General features: G+C 55.7%; 1 protein-coding gene across 1 annotated transcript in view; it reads left to right on the top strand.

Annotated features, from left to right (window-relative positions):
• CAMKK1 (calcium/calmodulin dependent protein kinase kinase 1) overlaps positions 1-20,521 on the top strand; it is a 32,786-nt gene that overhangs the window by 1,063 nt on the left and 11,202 nt on the right. The window contains exons 2-12 of the mRNA XM_054459302.2: positions 6,310-6,712; positions 7,612-7,659; positions 8,102-8,155; positions 8,561-8,612; positions 8,867-9,000; positions 9,476-9,512; positions 10,390-10,411; positions 11,603-11,691; positions 15,571-15,770; positions 18,921-18,974; positions 19,768-19,841. Of these exons, the coding sequence (XP_054315277.1) occupies positions 6,353-6,712; positions 7,612-7,659; positions 8,102-8,155; positions 8,561-8,612; positions 8,867-9,000; positions 9,476-9,512; positions 10,390-10,411; positions 11,603-11,691; positions 15,571-15,770; positions 18,921-18,974; positions 19,768-19,841 (1,124 nt within the window). The 5' untranslated portion in view covers positions 6,310-6,352. The remainder of the gene's footprint in view (positions 1-6,309; positions 6,713-7,611; positions 7,660-8,101; positions 8,156-8,560; positions 8,613-8,866; positions 9,001-9,475; positions 9,513-10,389; positions 10,412-11,602; positions 11,692-15,570; positions 15,771-18,920; positions 18,975-19,767; positions 19,842-20,521) is intronic.

Here is a 20,521-nt window from a genome sequence, read left to right as displayed (position 1 = left end):
ATACAAATTGACCCCCCACTGCGTCCCAGGCGCACACACTCTGGGGACCCTTCCCCTCCTCCTCCTCCTCGGTGTCCCACCATCAGTCCTCACAGCAGCCACGGGAGTCGTTTTAAACCTCACCTAACGGAGGCACTCCTCTGCTCACAACCTCCCCCTGGCTTTGGGGGCCTCCTGGGCTCTGTCCACCAAGCTCTCCCCACCCCCAAACCAAGCCCGGAGTTCCAGCGAGGAAATGACTCTCCTATGCACCGTGCGAACTTCCATCCTCTCCTCGTCCTGAAATCCTGCTCAGTGGTCAGAAGAGAGCTCAGGTGCCACCTCCTTTAGGAAGCCATCCCTGAGGCCAGCACGAGTGAGGGGGCTTTCTCGCCAGATGTAACTCCTCTTGCTATCAGGTGCCTCTTATGTGGGGAAGACTCCACTCCAGCCACGTCAGCCTCCCTGCTGTTCTTCATACTGAGCAAGCACTGTCCCCTCATGGCGTTTGCACCTGCTGGTCCCTGCGCCTTAAATGCTCTTCCCCAGGTAGCTACACTGCCTACTCGCCCTTCCTTCCTTCAGGTGTCTGCTCCAATCCTGCACCCAAAAGGCCTTCCTCAACCACACTGTATCAGCAGCATCTCCCAGCCCCTTTCTCTTGATCCTTCTTAGTCTGCTGTATTTTTCTTCCTAGTATGCACCACTTGACATATCATATGTGAATCACTGGTTTTCTTGGTTGTTGCTTCTTGCCCCCACGAGAAATTAAACTGTATGAGAGCAGAGACTTGGTCTTTTTGGTTCACTGCTGTATCTCCCCACACAGGCTTGCACAGAGCCTGGCAAGACAGCAGGTGCTCCGTGACTATTTGTGCTTGCATCCCAGACATCCATGTCCCTGGCTGCTCCCTAGCCTGTGACCCCCCCACCCCCACCCCCAGTCTGAAGCCACTTCTGATCCTCTATCCATGACATTCCAAGTTCCTGGAAGGCCAGGTCTGGGAGAACTGTAACCACATTTGCATGTTGGAAATCCCTCTAGCAGCTGGTGGGGAGGATGGGGTAGGGTGGGGTGGAGGTGTTAGCCTGGAGTCAGGGAAGACCGACATGGCGGGAAACGAAGCAGTGGGTAGAATCTGGACTTCTAAGGGGTTTGACTTGGTGAGCTCACCCAGCCGGTAGTGGGGAGATCAGGGAGGGCTCTCAGAAGAGGCGATGTCTGAGCTGTCCTCCAGGCAGCAGAGGAGAGGGAGGTGTGTTCCTGGCAGAAGGCACAGCTTGTACAGAGGCCTGGCAGCAGAACAGAGTCTGCAATTTGGGAAGCTGTGGTGTGTCTGGAGTGGAGAGTAAGTGTGGCAGCAGGGAAAGGACGAGTGACAAGGAGGGCTCCCGGATTGCTGGCCTAGGTTGGGAAAGAATGGGGAGGGTGTGGTACCCGTCTCGCAATGGAGACAGAGGAGGATGAGCAGGTTTGGGGAAGGTGCTGAGTTGAATCTGGGGCCTGTTGGATCTGAGCTGCTCGGGAACATGGACGGGGAGGCGGCAGCTAGCTGGAAAGAGTGGGGCTGGAGGCATAGACCTGGTGTGGAGGATGAAGAGGGACAGAGGGTGAGGCCTGGACACCATCAGCCTCCGTGGGTGGGCCAGGACGATGCGCTGGGGGTGGCTGTGCTGAGTCAGGCAATAGCCCGTATCGGTGCTTGGGGGCTCCCCGGGGATGGTGGGAGCGGGCGTCCTCACGGCAGGAGTCGTCAAGCATGACTTGGCACCAGACGCCTGGGCCTCCCTCAAGGGGACTGAGTCATCCCGGGTGGGGGTGGGAGCTGCGGAGGGCACCCGTTGCCAGGGCCATCCAGATACTCGTCAGGATCATAAACACGGCTCCAGTGAGGCGGCCCAGGGATGTGAGGACCACCTTCTGTGTCTGGCCTGGGTGGCCGCCACCTCTGCGGCTTTCCCTTCTGTTTGGTCCTCTGCTGGTCAGGGCTCTCCATCGCCTCGCCTGGACGTAGCTGGTCCCCTGCCTCGGCTTGGCACTGGGGTTCACAGTGGCCTTCCAGAGCTCAGAATGAGGCCTGACCAGAGCCTGAAGTCCTCCCAGGCGGAGCTACTCGAACCCGCGTGGATGGCAGCGGGGTCTGCCTGCTCTGTCCTGCTCTGGGACTCCTTTGAGGGATGCAGCTGGATGGAGCATGTCCTGAGGAAGAAGCCAGGCCAAGTGGGCGTCTGGAGCCAGGGACCCACATTCCTTGGGAGTGGTCAGATGCTTGGGGGGTGGGTACAGCCTGGGAGGAGAAACCTGGGTGGGGGGTATGTGCCAGGCCATCTTGGAGCCGGGGGCAGAGGTGGGGTGGGACCTTGTACATCAAGGCTCTCTTGGACGCTTCTAGACACAGCCACATCCCCACAGTGCTGTGGCACAAACTACTCCTGTGTCCATACCTCATTCTGTTCCTTCCATCGCCCTGGGAGTTGGCAGGACGGTGGCCTTCTGCTTGATGCACGTGTTAGGAAACAGAGGCTCCAAGAGGCTCAATGACTTGTCTGAGGCAGCAGATCCCCAGCCTGGGAGGACAGGATTGCAGTAGTTTTTCCCAAAGAGGGAGGGCTTGAGTCTGGCTGTTCATGGCCACAGGACTAAGCCAGTGCCCATGCCGGTAGGAATCCTTTGCTTTACCATGGGCCTGGGTCCCAGCCTGTCTGTCCGTCTTTCTGTTTGCCTACATGGCCCTAGTTATCCACCGAATTAAGTTTCCACAGAGTATCTACTGAGGCCTGAGCTCGGGAAGGGCCTTGAGACACCCCGTGTGTGAGCCTCCAGATGGGCCTGGGTTTCCTCCTGGGGCGCAGAATCCAGCCCAGCAGTCAGTGCCAGGCTGGTGGGACCAGTGACTATGGGGAAAAGTCCAGATATGAGCTCTGGGATCAGGCTCCCAGGGCCCCCAGGGGCGCGGGCTACCCCCCTACCCTGGGCATAGGTACACGGAGACCTGCAGGCACACATGCGCATAAGCACACCTGCACACACATACATCACACCGAGGTTTTCATCTCCATGCAGTGCGCTCCTGTGTGGGGACCCACCACACACACACACACACACACACACACACACACACACACACACACACACACACACACACACACACACACACGCCGCCACCCCGGTCTACAGCCTGCGCACACATATTCCCTCCTGTGTGGACACATGCCCTCACACACGCGGCCGGGGCGCCAGGCCCTGTCTCCCGGACACGCGGCAGGAACCTCGGGCCTCCCCGGCTGGCCGCCTCCCTCGCAGACGCGCTTAGTCACCTGAATTTGATCCAGGCGGGAGGGAGGGATGGGGAGCCTGACGTCAGCCCTCGCAGCCGCCTTCCGCCCGCCCGCGCATCCATCTGGGCTGCAGCGTGTCCCGAGCAATCACAACAGCGGCAGCACAACAACAACTCACTTTTACGGCACCTCCTTAGTGGCAGGCCCTGTTCTGAGTGCCTTAGGGGCATTCCCTCCTCAGCATCTCACCACGTGCGGTGAGGTGAGACCCACTAGAACCCCATTTTGCAGGCGAGGAAAACCCAAGGCACAGAGGCGAAGCCACCTGCTCACGGGCTCCCAGCCAGGAAAGGGTGCAGCCTGGCTGCCTGGCTTCAGAGCCTGGGCGCCAGACCGGGTAACAGGGCTCAGGCTGGAACAGGAAGCCTTCTGCCCTGACTTGTTGGGTGACCCCGGGCCCACCCCCACCCGCTGGGCCTCCCTCTACCTGTCTAAGAAAAGCAGGGAAAGGTGTTCAAGGTTAAAGGAGGATGGCCTCTTGCTAGAATGGCAACCTTAAGGAAATACGCAAATTTTATGGGCCTGGACAGCCTGTGGCTTCTGCCTGTGGTAGCTCTGAGTCCCGTAGTCCCTGCCTAGGGCCAAAGAGCAGGAGCTCCTGACTCTGGAGTTCATTCTCTTATATGTACTGGGGCCTGAGGCTTGCTGGGGTTGCCTCTCTGAGGCTGCTTTCTCATCTGTCTAATGGGGACAGGGCTGTAACAATCACTATGGCAACCACTCATTTATTCAACAAATATTTATCAAGTTCCTATCACATGCCAGGCACTGATGATCTTCTGGAGACAAGGCAGATGAGAGTCCTAATCTCATGAAACTTACATTTGGGAGGGCAAAACAAGGCGTGCGGAGTGAGGGGAAGGGGCAGAGGGGTGGGCCACCTGCTGGGAGGAGCCTGATGGGGCCTGGAGGGCGTTCCCAGCTTTGGCTTCCTCCTTCCTATGCTGTCTGGTTTCCAAGCTCTCCCCGAAGCTCCAGCCCCACTCACTGTCCCTCTCACCTCCTCCAGGGAGGCCTCCCTATGTCACAGCCTCTCACCTCCTCCAGGGAGTCCTCCTTATGCCACAGCCCCACTCCCTGTCCCCTCCCACCTCCTCCAGGGAGGCCTCCCTGTGCCACAGCCCCACTCACTGTCTCCTCTCACTTCCTCCAGGGAGGCCTCCTTGTGCCACAGCCGCACTCACTGTCTGCTGCCCTCTCTTCCAAGGAGGCCTCCCTGATACTCTTGCCTCACTCGGCCTTCTCACCTCCTTCACCTCCTCCAGGAAGGCCTCCTTGATGTTCCAGCCTCACTAACTCCCTCTCACTCCTCTGGGTCCAGCTTCCATGCCTTTTCCTGTTCCCAGTGTGGAGCCTCCTCTCTTCCTTTCTCCATGTCAGCACCAGCCCCACCGCCTCCAGGCTTCCACTCATTCAACACACTGCGTACCAGGCACAGCAGGTCTGGACCTCACCCTCACCCTCAGTCTACCTCCACACCCTGCTGTGAGCCTAGGAAATATGGGAAGGCAGGGAATCCACAGGACAAGTCGGGAGACTGGGGCTCAGAGTTGGGAAGGACCTCGTCTAGGGCCCCTTGGTAGGTCAGCAGGCAGGACTGGAACCCAGCCCTGGCTCCTCAGTGGCCAGTGGACTCCAGCCAGCCCTGCCTCACTGACATCTGTCAAAGCAAGGGGATGGGGAACGAGGGGTGGAGCAGGCACTTCACCATGCGTACTCTGGGTCTCCCTGAGACCCACGTTCTCAGTTGCTGTGTCGGTTCGGAGGAAGTTACCAGCAGACAGGAAGGATGGAGGGTCAGGAGTTCACTCACTTCCTTCTCCTGAGAAGACGCAGAGTCCAGCGCAAGCAGGGGGAAGGGCGGCAGATTGGGCATGGCCAGCGCTCTACAAGCCTGGGACAGAGATGGGGGTCTCAGGCTGAGTGTCAGGGTTCAGTCCGGGGTGAGGATGTAGCCCAGGGTCATGGCTGAAGGTGAGGGCTGGAGGTCACCTCCCTGATGTTTCAGCCGCCACACAGTGACTTTGAGAACATGAGTCTCAGGGGATGTCATGCCCCTGTTTCACCCCTCGTTCCCATCCCCTTGCTTTTTTTTTTTTTTTGAGACAGAGTCTTGCTCCTTTTCCCAGGCTGGAGTGCAGTGGCGTGATCTCTGCTCACTGCAACCTCCACCTCCCGGGTTTAAGCGATTCTCCTGCCTCAGCCTCCCAAGTAGCTGGGATTACAGGTACATGCCACCATGCCCGGCTAATTTTTGTATTTTTAGTAGAGACAGGGTTTTGCTGTGTTGGCCAGGCTCCTGACCTCAGGTGATCCGCCTGCCTAGGTCTCCCAAAGTGCTGGGATTACAGGCGTGAGCCACTGTGCGGGGCCCATCCCCTTGTTTTGACAGATGTCAATGAGGCAGGGCTGGCTGGAGTCGGGAGCCCCAGGAAGTCTTCCTGGAAGCAGTGAGAAGGATGGGGGTAGGAGGCTGAAACATCAGGGAGGGCTCCCTGGAGGAGGCGGGTGGGTCTGAAGCATTAGCAAGGCTTCTGAGTTACTAGTGCCTAGCTCAGCTTCCAGGAGGCAGTGTTGGAGTGCTCTGCTGTCAAGGGTTGGGACTCATGACTCACAGGGCTGCATGCTGTGCTGGGGCTGAGCTGACCCTGGGCTCTGCCCCTTCCAGTGCTGCTGGGCCTCCAGGCTCCTGCCCTGTCTGTCCTGATGCCAGAATATTCGATTCTCTCTGCTTCCCTGTGAAGCCAGCAGGCAGAAGTGACTGCCTCTGTTACCGGCAGGGATACTGAGGCCTAGAGGGCTGGCATGCAGCAGAACCGATGTGAATTCATTCAGGTCATAGGGACAGACTTGAGTTTGGGTGTTGGCAATCCCGGTAGAGGGAACAGCCAGGGCAAAGGCATGGAGGTGGGACCCACAGGGCTGTGGCTACCTTACCTGGTAGCCAGCCTGACACCCAGGAGTGAAGCCTTCTCTGCCTTCTTTTCTCAGGTTCCCAACAAGGCTACGCAGAAGACCCCCCTTGACTGAAGCAATGGAGGGGGGTCCAGCTGTCTGCTGCCAGGATCCTCGGGCAGAGCTGGTAGAACGGGTGGCGGCCATCGATGTGACCCACTTGGAAGAGGCAGATGGTGGCCCAGAGCCTACTAGAAACGGTGTGGACCCTCCGCCACGGGCCAGAGCTGCCTCTGTGATCCCTGGCAGTACTTCAAGACTGCTCCCAGCCCGGCCTAGCCTCTCAGCCAGGAAGCTTTCCCTACAGGAGCGGCCAGCAGGAAGCTATCTGGAGGCACGGGCTGGGCCTTATGCCACAGGGCCTGCCAGCCACATCTCCCCCCGGGCCTGGCGGAGGCCCACCATCGAGTCCCACCACGTGGCCATCTCAGATGCAGAGGTTGGTGGGGCAGAACGAGGGGTTGTTCATGAGCCCCTCAGTAGTCTGCAATGAAGACTCTTTCCTGCCCCTGTCTGTGCCACACAGCTATCTAGCTTTGGTTTGCATACCCTCAGAGCTGGGGACATCACTAGCTAACAATATAGCTTCTTCCCAACCAGGGGAGCTCCAGCTGAGCCAAAGGCTGCCTTCCCTAAGTCCTGCTATTCCCACTCCCAGCCCAGGCCTAGGAAGTAGGTCTCTCCCTGGTCCCCTGTGTAGTCTTCTTAGAGATGTGAAGATAGATGCTGTGTCCCCCCACCCCCTAACTCTTCCCCAGCTTGCACCCCTCGCCTCTCATTCTGCCTCTTAGAGTCTGCTGTGACTCAGAAGTGGCCAGCCTGCCTCCAGCCTCTGGGCTTCTGCTGGAGTTCTTGCCACTTAGGTCTGAAAGTGAACTCAGGTTCTAAGCAGTCTACAGATGTCAGGGGCTGAGCTTTCTGTGCCTGAACCCAGGCTCTCAGCCTCTGTGCCCAGGGCTCCTCATCTTGTCCTTGGAGTCTAGACCTTCTCATTCAGCTGCTTCTGGAAATAGTTGCTCATGGGTTTCTCATGGATTGGGGTCTTCCAAACTCCAGAATCCAGACAGGAATTAGCGTTTTCCCTTCACCACTGCCTCTGGGGAATAAAGCACAACCATGGCGTCACCATCCATGTTTTCAAACATGAGCCACGTCTTCTCATCACATACGGGGGCGATGGCACCACCAACTTCCCCATCCAAACTCAAAAGCTTCGTGAGACCTGGGGGTCCGGGAATGAGGAGCCTATGGCCAGAATTGGACCCTGAATGGGCTCTGAGGTAGGAGCAGTGCTGCCTCCGGACCCAGCTCCACCTGGTGCTCGCTCTTCCCCCACAGGACTGCGTGCAGCTGAACCAGTACAAGCTGCAGACTGAGATTGGCAAGGTAGGAGTGGGCAGGCCGAGAGCAGTGGGGGCTTCGGGATTCTCTGCTTGGCGCTGTTCCTTCTCCTGTGTGGGAGGGAACGGGAGGCAGAGCCAGGCAAGTCCTAGCCGGGAGGTGAGGACAGTTTCGTGCCCTGTGGGAAGTACCCAGGTACCCAGGGGGAGGGTGGAAGATGACTCCTGATTCCTGACTCCCAGAGTTCTTGACAGTGGACAAGGAGGGACTGAGGGAGGCATGGAGCCATGTTGAGCCAAGCAGGGGCAGTTACCAGGGCGCAGGAGTCCCCTCCCCGTCTGCTACAATATTTGCCTGTGAGCCAGCTGGTGGTGGGAAGTGCAGATGGGGTGCAGGAGAGACCAGAGCTGCTTGGCTCCCCACCTCCTGAGCTGGTCCTAGGAGGGGTTGCCCTGTCCAGGTGGGGCTGACTGATGCCTGTCTGCAGGGTGCCTATGGTGTGGTGAGGCTGGCCTACAACGAAAGTGAAGACAGACACTATGTGAGTCTGGGGATAGGAGGGAGGTGTTGCCCCAGCCAGGCCCTAGAAGGCTGAGGGGTGGGGCAGGAGTTGTGCTCAGGAGACAGAAGACAGGGCTGCCTGAGAATGAGCTCCCTGTCCCTAGGAGTATGCAAAGGAATGAGCTTCCTAACCCTGGGGATATGCAAGCAGAGGCTGGATTCCTCTGAGGGGAGAGCTCCAGAAAGGCTAGCTGGGGGGAATAAGGGGAAGGGCTAGGCTCAGATATGGCCACCCCCTAACCCTGCTTAACACATACCTGGGCCACACCCTCAGAACCAGTAGCAGATGTCCAGTGTGCCTCTCTGGACCTCAGTCCACATGTACCAGTCTGTTCTATGCCCTGGTGGCTGCACACTAGTGACATTTCTGTCCCTCCTTCCTTAGGCAATGAAAGTCCTTTCCAAAAAGAAGTTACTGAAGCAGTATGGCTTTCCACGTATGTATCTTCTGGTCCTGTCCCTGGGAGCTCCCAGTCTGGGAGGCAGAGGAGGAGACCTCTGTCCCGAGCTAGTTTTGGCTAGGAATGCGGTAGAGAGGGAGACGGCGTGAGCGGAAGCCTGGGGATGGAATGTGCCTTGCGGGTTGGGATGAGACCACGGGCATGCAAGAGTCTCTCTTGAGACTGGTTTTGGGGCCACGGTGAGGCCCAGCCACCTGGAACAGGTGCTTGAGTTCTTTTCCTGGTCACAGGTCGCCCTCCCCCAAGAGGGTCCCAGGCTGCCCAGGGAGGACCAGCCAAGCAGCTGCTGCCCCTGGAGCGGGTGTACCAGGAGATTGCCATCCTGAAGAAGCTGGACCACGTGAATGTGGTCAAACTGATCGAGGTAGGGGGTGGTGGTGAGCAGGTGGGAACCAGCACCTGAGTCTCATGGGAGCAGCTTCTGGTGCTGGGGAGCCCCTAGCACAGACCCAGGGATCTTGCCCAGGGAGTAGATGTGGCCGAGGCCTCTGAGGACAGGGCCGGACTTGGGGTGGGGCTGCAGGGAGGCTTTGGGGGCCCAGCCTGGTCAGGGATGTTCCCAAGTTCCCACGGAGGGTGAGGGGCTGCCCCAGAGGCAAGAAGTGAGCCCCTCATTGCGGCAGGAGGGAAGGAAAGCTGGATATCATGTGGCGGGCCAGGCTGGGGGTCAGTGACTTCTGAGGCCCCATCTGTCTGGCACCTGTACACTTCCTGCTCCATTGTCTGGGGTGGTTGCAGTGCATACTAAGGGTTCTGGGGCTGGCAAGGACCGGGAGGCCTGGGACCCCCAACCCCATGCCTCCTCAAGCCCCACCCCCCTGTCTGTTCCCTCTGACCAGGTCCTGGATGACCCAGCTGAGGACAACCTCTATTTGGGTGAGTGACCTGGCTCATTCCCATAGCAGCTCACCCAGGGCTGGCCCAAGGGCTCCCTTGGGACACATATGATCTTCAGGTGGGCGGTGTAAATGCACCGGCCACCTGGGGACAGAAGAAAAAGACACGTTCTGAAGGCCCGGATTCCCTTGCCCAGCCCTACAGAACCAGGCCCAGAATATCCAGTTAGATTCAACAAATATTGCCAAGCCCCACTCCCTGCTTCCCTCTGAGTAGCAAGACGGTGGATCCACGTGGGCTGTGCACTCAGGTAGATGCAGGAAGCAGGCTGCACGGGTTCCCAGACACTGTAGCACTGTGCCTCTGTTTTCTCGCCTATAGAACAGGGATACTAGTGGTATCTACCTCATAGGGTCGATGTGAAGAGTAAATGAGTAATTATATGTAAAGCACATTCGTTATTATCCTTGTTAATAGGAATGTTATTATTTTAGTTCCTTGTGTCTGGTTCAGGGCTGGGCTTAGAGGAGGCCTCAGAAAATGGGGCAGAAGAAGAACTGGCTTAGGAATTAGAGGCTGAGGCTTTAGTCTCCACTCCCTACCCTACCGCCTGTCTGCTATGACCTTTAGGAAAATTTCTGCCTCTTCTCTGTGCCTCAGTTTACCCCTCTGTAAAAGGGCCCCATGCTAATGCTGATGGTTCTCACCTGGCACCTGAGGATCAGATGAGGCAGGTCCATAGCAGACCCCACTCTCATGCATTTATTTGCTCTGATATCCCAGGATCCCCTGTCCTGTCCCTGCCTCGAGTATGCCTGCATGCCTGCCCCTCTCCTACCCTCCAGAACAGGGAGGGACCTTGGCATCGGCTGCTTTGCCAGCCAGCTACACCTTACCTTCTTGTCTTTTCTTTCAGTGTTTGACCTCCTGAGAAAGGGGTGAGTTCCCCGTCCTGATCAGGCAGGTCAATTCTCATCCAGGCCTTCCTTCCTTTCCCTCCCTGTGTCCCCAGCCCAAGGGTCAGCTACTCTAGGAGAAGTCAGAGACGGAGGCCCTGCCCTTAGGGGTAAATAAGAGACCAAGAGGACCATTCTTTGAAGGCTGATGGGGGTCAGTGAGGCTGAAATAGTCAGGGAGACCTCTGGAAAAGGGGGTGGGTTTTGACCCAGGCCTTGAAGAACTAGGAAGATATGGATGGAGGAGAGGGGGAAGAGAGGAGTGTTTTTTAGGTAAAAGTATATAGAGGTGGGACTCAACTCTTACTGGTATTCACATCACAAAGGGTTTTTCAGCTTTCCAACAAGTCTGTGAATAGAGTGGGTGGGATTCCACTTGTTCCCATTTGTGAGCGGGAAAGCTGAGGACCAGAGAAGGTTTGTGGCTTGCTCAAGGTCACACAGCAAGTCACTGATGGAGCCCAGGCTTCCACATGTCTGCCCTATGCGGCTTTTCAGGGTATTTACAGAGCAGATGACATGGAGTAACGACCATGGGGCTGGGTGGTCCGGGACCCTCACTGCCAAGGCTTGAATGCAGGCTGCGGCTTGTCTCTGCCTGGGCGGCTTCCTACAGACCAATATGGGGAGAGGGGCAGGGAGTGGTGTCCCTTTAAGGCTTGGAGGCGTTCAAATGTTTTGACCTCTATCCAAAACAAGAAATATATATTTCTATTGCTATCCATATCTGTAACTGAAACCAAAGTTTTACAAAACAGCATATATCTTTACTACATGCAATATATTCTGATATAGTCTACTTATTTAGGAAAAAAAAAGCAGTTGCCACCCACTAAATTGATTTCATGATCCTCTCTTGGGTCTGGATCCACAGTTTGAAATACAGTGCTCTAAATGGCATCTTTGCAATTGTTTGATTATAGACAATTAAGTACTTAGAAGAAGGAATATCAAGCCAATCAGAAATTAAGAGAAAGCTGATTTGAAATTATGATTGAAACGGGATATGTATGAGTATGTGTGCTTTAAATTTTTTATTATGTAGCAGAAAAAGCTAATATCTTGAGTTCTAGGGACTCATGTGGGCACAGGTTTCCCGGGACGTCCCGACCGCCTGAATGGCCGGGTCCCCTGATTTCGGCTGAATGCCCCTCCCCGCATCCTTCTCCATAGGCCCGTCATGGAAGTGCCCTGTGACAAGCCCTTCTCGGAGGAGCAAGCTCGCCTCTACCTGCGGGACGTCATCCTGGGCCTGGAGTACTGTGAGTGCGGGACAGCCTGCCCACTGGGGCTGAGGCTAGCGGATCTGGCAGGCAGAGAGCCCAGGCTGAGCAGGCTCTGAGCAGCTCCTGTCAGTCAGAGCTGGCCTGCCAATCAGCTTCAGTGGGAGTGGGACATGCCCCTGTGGGCGGGGCCAAAGGCCTCTGTGGGGTGGGGCGGGCGGTGGACTTCACTGGGCATGTGCCAGATTCTTCGTGGTGTCTGGTCCTGTGGGTCAGAGCCCTGGCTGTTCTGTATCTTTCTTCTGCTGAGTTCTTAGCCTAGCTTAGCGTTGCCACGGGGCCTTAAGAGATGTGGGAAGGAAGGGATTTATGTCCAGCTGCTGGGGGAGAGTCTGTCCTGGCATGGGGCCGGGGGCATGGTGGCAGGGTGGGTTTACCTGTGAGGGGCCCTAGCCCGATAAGAGCTCAGGAGGGTGATGTGAGCTTGGCCTCTGTCTCATTTCATTCATTAGCTGCATTCACTTGCCTGGGGGCACAGGGGTGAAAGACCCAGAGCCGAGTTCACCGCCTAGCGGGAGGGACAGGAATCTAAGCAGGCAGATAATATAGCGTGGTGCCTGCCAAGGCTGGGGAGCCTAGAGGCTGTAGGAGTGCCGGGGGGCTGGGGAAGTCTCCCTGAAAAGGCTACTTATGATTCAGGTCCTGAGGGATGAGTAGAGTTCCCTGCTCAGGTTTTGAGGGATGGGGGTAGAAGACAGTGTGCCCGGCATAGGCGCGTACTGTTTGAGTCTGGGGAGAAGTGGAGTCTGGCTGAAGCTTCCCGTGGGCAGAGGAGGGCAGTGGTTAGTGAGAGATGATGCTGGAAACACTGTCCAGGCCACAGCATGAGGGCTGGGAATGCCTCCCCTGAGGTCTTTGCTGACTTCATCCTGCCAGCTCTGTGAGGCCCTGAGAGCTTTAAGCATGGGGAGGGGCGTGATGGGATTTGTGCCTGAGAAAGCTCTGTCTGGCAGCTGTGTGCTGGCTGGATTGGAGTGTGTCATCGGACGGTGAGAGGCAGCCAGCTGGCCAGGGAGGAGGCTGTTTCTGCAGCCCAAGTGACAGATGGTGAGGTCTGGATTAAGGCAGTGGCAGTGGGGTGGGGATAGGAAGGAGGTGGTGTGGTCAGCATGGGGTGACTTGCCGGTCTGGGGAGAGGAGAGCCCCTGGACACCTAGGGTCCTGGCCTGGGTTGGGGACCAGGGGAGATGCCCATCTCTAAAATCTTAGCTTGGGCCAGGCACAGTGGCTCACACCTGTAATCCCAGCACTTCGGGAGGCCGAGGTGGGTAGATCACCTGAGGTCAGGGGTTTGAGACCAGCCTGACCGACGTGGCGAAACCCTGTCTCTACTACAAATACAAAAATTAGCCTTATGTGGTGGCGGGCACGTGTAATCCCAGCTACTTGGGAGGCTGAGGCAGGAGAATCGCTTGAATCTGGGAGGTGGAGGTTGCAGTGAGCCGAGATCACGCCATTGCACTCCAGCCTGGGTGACAAGAGCGAAACTCCATCTCAAAATAAATAAATACATACATACATGTATACATACATACATTCATAAAAATAAAAAGTAAAATTTTAGCTTGATTCCTTGGGAGCATATTCTTTCCCTGGGGGAACAGGGTGGGGATCTGGCTGAGGTTTGACCTGCAGTGACAGAAACAGGACTGTCTTTATCCTGCTCAAGCCTCTCCTTTGCCTTCAGATTAAGACTCTCTTTGCACATATGGGGAAACTGAGGCACACAGCGGGGAGGGCTTTGCAGAAAGTCCCTACCAAGGGCCTAGAGGCATGGGATGGGAAGGGGACATTTTACCCCTGGTACGGTCAGTGGCAGGCACAATCCTGTACCAGCTTGGCTCCACCTCCTTCCTGTTGTGGTCCCTTCTTTCCCCTGAAGTCCTGTTATCTGCTATCCCCTAGCATCCACAAAGAAACGAGTTTATCTTACCTGGTTCTTGGGTAAAGCCTCATCAGGACCCAGCTAATCACAGTGAAGGGCTTCCCTCGGGCAGAATAGTTAGCGCCAGGGGCTGGACAGGTGGATGAACAGAGGCACGAGGGCGCTGAAGACCTGCCTTGTGATTCTGGCCCCAAGAAGGGAGAGTTGAGGCTGCCCTGAGAGGGCTGGATGGTCAGGGCGGCCCAGGCCTGGTTCTCAGTCGATGGGGGCAGGTGCAGCGATGCAGGTGATGAGAAGCAGTTGGATCTGGAATAGATGTGAGAAGCTGAGCTCACAGACCTTGCTGATGAGCGGGATGTGGGGTCTCAGAGGAGGAGTTGAGGATGATCCTGAGGTTTTTGGCCTTTCACAGAATGGAAAAGAATGGGGAGCAGCAGGGGCGTTTTGTTTTGTTTTGTTTTGATTTTGTTGGTGGTAGGCATGGCAGGCAGAGAAATCAAGTTCTGAATTAGACATGTTATTGCACTATGTTCAGATATACAGAGACATATATCGATGCCTAGCTGCCTAGTTATCTACCAAGATGTCTTTTGGAAATCCATGTGGGTAAAGAGCTGGAGTTCAAGGGAGAGGCTAGGGTTTGGGATAAGAAAATGAGACCACTTTCCATGGTCAAATATCCACCCCCCTGAGCTTCTGTGCCCTGATGGGTGTGTGTCAGATTCCTCGTGTGTGTCTGGCACATAGTAGGCAATCAAGAAAGTGCCACTGGTTTTATGGTTATTGTTATATGGCACCCGCCCTCTCTGCCCCCAGCCTCCCTCTCCTCCTCTCCTTTCCCATCTCTTCTCTCGCCTTCTCTCTTTCCTCCTCTCCAGCATCCTGGGGTCCGTTGGTCCAGGGGAAGGTATTTACCAAGGAGGGAGCCCATAGGTCGATGGTTGTGGGATGGGGTCAGTGTCTGTCTTGCCTGTCAGCTTGAGTCACCCGTCACTTCGTGGTGGTGCTGGGCCCAGGAAGCAGGGCAGGCTTCCAGCCTATTAGGTCATTTCTGATTTGGGATTCATCCTACTATATGTGGCTGACCTTACACCCCAGCTATGTCATCCTGCTCGTCCCAAGGCCTGGGGTGCCATCCATCTCTGAAACCCCATCAGCCCAGATCCCGAGAGCTGAGATGGTACCTCTGTAGGATAGCAGAGTCCCTACAATCTTACTCTCAGTCCCAGCAGCAGGGACATCTTTGCCTAGTCTGGGTGGGGATGGAACTGGAGAAAGGTTTTGATTGGCTTTGGGCCTGCAGGCGGCACTCACAGGGAAGGGGCAGAGCTAGCCTAGGAAGAACTCTGCTCCCAGCTTGGGGCAGTGGCTCACACCTGTAATCCCAGCACTTTGGGAGGCCGAGGCAGGTGGATCACCTAAGGTCAGGAGTTCCAGACCAGCCTGACCAACATGGCGAAACACCGTCTCTACTAAAAATACAAAAAGTAGCCGGGTGTGGTGGCAGACACCTGTAATCCCAACTACTCAGGAGGCTGAGGCAGGAGAATCTCTTGAACCTGAGAGGTGGAGGTTGCAGTGAGCTGGGATTGTGCCATTGCACTCCAGCCTGGGGGACAGAGCGAGACTCTGTCTCAAAAAAAAGAAAAACAACAACAACTCTCCTGCCCTAGTTTCCTCTGACCTCCCTACTCAGCAGCAGGTCCCTTGTTTGTCATGGAGAGGGCACTGGACTTGGAGTCAAAGACTCCTAAGATTCCATTCCTGGCTCTGCTGCTGACAGCCTGGGCTCAGTGTCTGCACCTGCATGGAGCAGATGGCCCTGACGTCCTCTTCCCAGGTCGTCACCAGATGAAAGTGTGCGTGGGCTGGGATGTCCCGGCCGGCATCCCTGGCTGGGCAAGGACAGGTGTGGGGTCCTGGCCAGCGGTGCCCAGGCCAGCGCACTCGGCTCAAGCTCCCCTTCTCTGCAGTGCACTGCCAGAAGATTGTCCACAGGGACATCAAGCCATCCAACCTGCTCCTGGGGGATGATGGACACGTGAAGATCGCCGACTTTGGCGTCAGCAACCAGTTTGAGGGGAACGACGCTCAGCTGTCCAGCACGGCGGGAACCCCAGCATTCATGGCCCCCGAGGCCATTTCTGATTCCGGCCAGAGCTTCAGTGGGAAGGTGACTTGCAGGCCCTGGGCCAGGCTGGGGTTCAAGTGGGGGGTGTAATAGCTTGCCACAGTGGCCCAGTTTCTAACCTGAGGGTGCCAGGGTCCTTGGGTCTAGGGAGTGACATATCTGCCTCTTCCTTGGAGCCTGACAAACTCCACAACTTTGGCCTTCTCCTGTTTTCCAGCAAAGTGGTCCCAAATCTCCCTTGCAGATATTTACCGTTGGTTGCTCTGCGCTGGGTTCTGGACCGGACTGTGGAAGAGGCAGAGACAAAGAGAACCCTGTTTCCTGCCCTCTGGATGGTTTCGGGGGAAGCTGGGGGTCCCCGCAGATCTTGGGACATGGCAGGATTTGAACTGGCCCTTGAAGAATGGGGAGGATCTGAGCAGGACCTGGAGCCTAGAGAATAAACCAGAGAACAGAGGGGCTCCGGGTGGGGGGCAGAGGGTAAAGGGCCTGGAAGTTTGGGCTTTCTCCTAAGTGACAGAAGCATAGGCAAAGTTGTCTGAACAAGAGGTCACACCGTCTGGCACAGTTCCCTGGGCACATGGCTGTTTCACCTGTGGAGTGCCAACCACCCCACTGCCAGGGAGCCTGTGGGTGAGAGGCATTTGGACACATGTGAGTATCCAGGAAAGAGGTCAGGAGGCCGGGCACAGTGGCTCATGCCTGTAATCCCAGTGCTTTGGGAGGCCAAGGCAGGTCTCTTAAGGCTAGGAATTTGAGACAAGCTTGGGCAACATAGCAAGACCCCATTTCTACAAAAAAATAGAAACATTAGCCAGGTGTGGTCGTGCACACCTGTAGTCCCAGTTACTCGGGAGGCTGAGGTGGGAGGATTGCTTGAGTCCAGGAGTTGGGGGCTGTAGTGAGCTGTGATTGTGGTACTGCACTGTAGCCTGAGTGACTGAGCGACATGTTGTCTCTAAGAAAGGAAGAAAGGAAGGAAGGAAGGAAGAAAGGAAGGAAGGAAGAGGTTGGGGATGTTGATAAAGATTTTTTGAAATGTTTTATTTTGATATAATTCTAAATTTACAGAAAAGTTGGAAGAATAGTACAAAGAAATCCCATATATCTTTTTACCCAGATTCACCAGTTATTGACATTTTGTGTCTAGGGAGTGACACAGATGATGACTTTTTCATCATCTTTTTCTTTTTTCTTTTTTTTTTTTTTTTTTGAGATAGAGTCTCGCTCTGTTGCCCAGGCTGGAGTGCAGTGGCGCGATCTCCGCTCACTGCAAGCTTCACCTCCCGGGTTCACGCCATTCTCCTGCCTCAACCTCCCGAGTAGCTGGGACTACAGGCGCCCACCACCACGCCCGGCTAATATTTTGTATTTTTTAGTAGAGACGGGGTTTCACCGTGTTAGCCAGGGTGGTCTCGATCTCCTGACCTCATGATCTGCCCACCTCGGCCTTCCAAAGTGCTGGGATTACAGGCGTGAGCCACGGCGCCTGGCCTCATCATCTTTTTCTATTTATCTGTATTCATACTATATTTTTCTGAGCCATTTGAAAGTTACATTGAAGGTATTATGCCCCTTTATCACTAAATACATTAGTGGATATTTCCTAAGAACAGGGACATCCTCTTACATAACCTCAATATAATGATTAAAATTAGGAAATTCATCTTTTATCTTTTGAGGCAGAGTCTCGCTCTGTCGCCCAGGCTGGAGTGCAGTGGCGCGATCTTGGCTCACTGCAAGCTCCACCTCCCAGGTTCACTCCATTCTCCTGCCTCAACCTCCCTAGTAGCTGGGACTACAGGTGCCCGCCACCACGCCCGACTAATTTTTTGTTTATTTAGTAGAGACGGGGTTTCACCATGTTAGCCAGGATGGTCTCGATCTCCTGACCTCGTGATCCACCCGCCTCGGCCTCCCAAAGTGCTGGGATTACAGGCGTGAGCCACCATGCCCAGCCAGAAATTAATCATTGATAAGACTTATATATAGGTGGCTCACGCCTGTAATTCCAGCCCTTTGGGAGGCCAAGGCAGGTGGATCATCTGAGGTCAGGAGTTTGAGACCAGCCTGGCCAACGTGGTGAAACCCCGTCTCTACTAAAAAATACAAAAATTAGCCAGGCATGGTGGCGGACGCCTGTAATTCCAGCTACTTGGGAGGCCAAGGCAGGAGAATCGTTCAAACCCAGGAGGTAGAGGTTGCAGTGAGCTAAGATCGTGCTATTGCACTCTAGCCTGGGTGACAGAGTGAGACTCTGTCTGAAAAAAAAAAAAAAGACTTGTGTATAATCCACAGACCTTATTTAAATGTTATCAGTTGTCCTGATACTGTGCTTCATAACTTGTTCTTTTTCTGGTCCCGGGATCCAATCCAGGGCCACTTGCTGCATTTGCTTTCTTGTCTGTAGTAGCCTTTCATCTGGAAGAGGGCCTTGGCCTTCCTTTGTCTTTCCTGATCTTGACAATTTTGAAGAGAACAAGCCTGTTATTTTGTAGAATGTTGTCAGTTTGCATTTGTCTGGTGTTCCCTGATTGGATTCAGATGATGCATCTGGGACAGGAATATGTAGGTAGAGATTGAGAATCACTCACATAAGCGAGAAAGTGGATACCAGAAGAGGTGGCGTTCCGGAGCAGAAGGTAGAGAGAGCACACATTGGAGTCCAGGGCGTGGGGAGGCCCAGGGGTGCTTGGGAGCCCAGAGGAGTTGTTGCAGTGGCAGTGGACGAGGGCGTAGTGGACAGGGCCTCTGTGTGGGCAGGGGCTGCTTGCAATATCAGGAAGAAGGTAGATTATGAGAAGGGATGACTCCTTGAAGCCCGAGCTGGTTTAGTGAGCAGAAGTTCCATATATACCATCATTCCTGGGGTGCGTCTGTGACACGGGAGCAGCCCATGTGACCCTCTGGATGAAGGAGGTTTTGTACCTGTTGAGTTGGAAACATACCTGGTTAGAGTCTTTCCCAAGGAGACTCAGAACCCCTGGAGGGTGGAGGCCTTGTTCTGGCTGCCCCTGTGTCCTCAGCACTCAGCACAGGCCCAGCATCGAGCAAGCACCGGGGAGTGTTTGTCAAGTGAGTACGTGACAGAGGAAAGAGGTTCCCTGCAGGCCTCTCCTGCAGCCCACTGGAGCTGGGTGGGCAGAGGTGGCTGTGCCTGTTGGGGACTGATGTGAGCATGTTTCTTTCCAGGCCTTGGATGTGTGGGCCACTGGTGTCACGTTGTACTGCTTTGTGTATGGGAAGGTGAGTGCCGGGGATGCCAGCAGAGCTGGGGCAGGTCCAGTGAGGCAGGCACGGGTGACAGATGCAGGCTCTTCCTTTCTGTCCTTAAGTGGCTTTTCAAAGAGCCCGCCTGGCTCAGAGAAGGCTGAGAGAGAAGAGGCTTTTTCTGTCTTTCTCTGGTCCCCTGCGGAGCGATTCTCGCGAAGGAGTCGCAGGACAGCAGACACCCAAGGGGAGGTGCCGACGGTGGTGTTGCCACTGCCCCAGCCAGAGTGCTCCCCGTCCCTCTGTCCCTTGACGCCATTCACTTATTGAGCCATGTGTTCACTCCCTTGCTCCTTCATTCGACAAATTGTCCTTCACCCCTACCCTGGCTGAGGCTGGACCCTGGGGACACCCAACGCTGACATAATAGTGATCCCTGCCTGCAGGTGCTCCTGCTCTGGTGACTGCACTAAGGGGCAGGGGGGAATTTCAGTGAACGTGTTCCCAAGCTCCAGGCCCTGGGAGTGGAGGCCTGGCCACAGGTGGCGGTAATGGCGGTAGGTGTCCCCAGCCTGGCCTGGCCGCAGGTGGCAGTTATGGCGGTGGGTGCACTCAGCCTCATTGTTCCCTCAGCAGCTCATTCATTCAGTCAACATTTGTTGAACATTTGCAGTGTGCCAGGCCCTAAACAATGAGTTGAGGTCCTTCTCATGTAATGGGAGCCCAGAGCTGCCCCCTACCCCTGCCCCCACCAAGGGAGGGGGGCTGGTCCCCTGGCACAGGTCAAGGCCCTGGACCCACATCTTTTGTCTGCCTCTCCACCTCACAGTGCCCATTCATCGACGATTTCATCCTGGCCCTCCACAGGAAGATCAAGAATGAGCCCGTGGTGTTTCCTGAGGAGTGAGTTGTCCACCCAGGGGAACAAGGGGGCTACCACCCACTCCTGGTGTCTGAGTTTTAGTAGAGCTTTTGCCCTTTGAGGACCCCACCCCAGCCTGCAGATATGAAGGTGGCAGCGCTGTTCCCTGGGAGGGACCCCTGAATAGATGGACAGGCGGGACTCTAGAGCCAAGGGTCTCCGCGACGTCACTGTATAGATGGGAACCCTGAGATCCAGGATTGGCCAGGGATGATCACAGGCATCATTCACACCACTCCTTCACTGCAGGCCTGCCTGGGGTCAGCGGTGCCAGCCCCACCCAGTCCCTGGACTCAAGGGGAACTTCTCCTTCCCCCACTCAGGGTTGGGGAACTTCAAGATGCCAGTGCGTGCTCCCCATTTCACAGATGGAAAAGAGGACGCTCTGGAGGAGAGTGGTCAGGGGGCTGGGACTCAAGCCACTCTTCCTCCCAGCTCCTCCTGTTGTGACCGAGGTCTCTGAGTGTAGCAGAGATGTCAGGGAGGCCTCTTGCTCACGCATGGTTCGCCTTGTGACGGTTTGGCCACCGTGGCAGCCACAGCCTGAGCTCCCTGGCTCCTCTTTTCAGGAGTGAAATGGAAGCCCGGTGCAGTGGCTCACGCCTATAATCCCAGCACTTTGGGAGGCGGAGGTGGGCAGATCACCTGAGGTTAGGAGTTA

The sequence above is a fragment of the Pongo pygmaeus genome, chromosome 19 (genome assembly GCF_028885625.2).
Source record: "Pongo pygmaeus isolate AG05252 chromosome 19, NHGRI_mPonPyg2-v2.0_pri, whole genome shotgun sequence".
NCBI classification, from domain to species: domain Eukaryota; kingdom Metazoa; phylum Chordata; class Mammalia; order Primates; family Hominidae; genus Pongo; species Pongo pygmaeus.
Note: the sequence above shows the minus strand (reverse complement) of the source record. Positions and strands in the feature narration are given on the sequence as shown.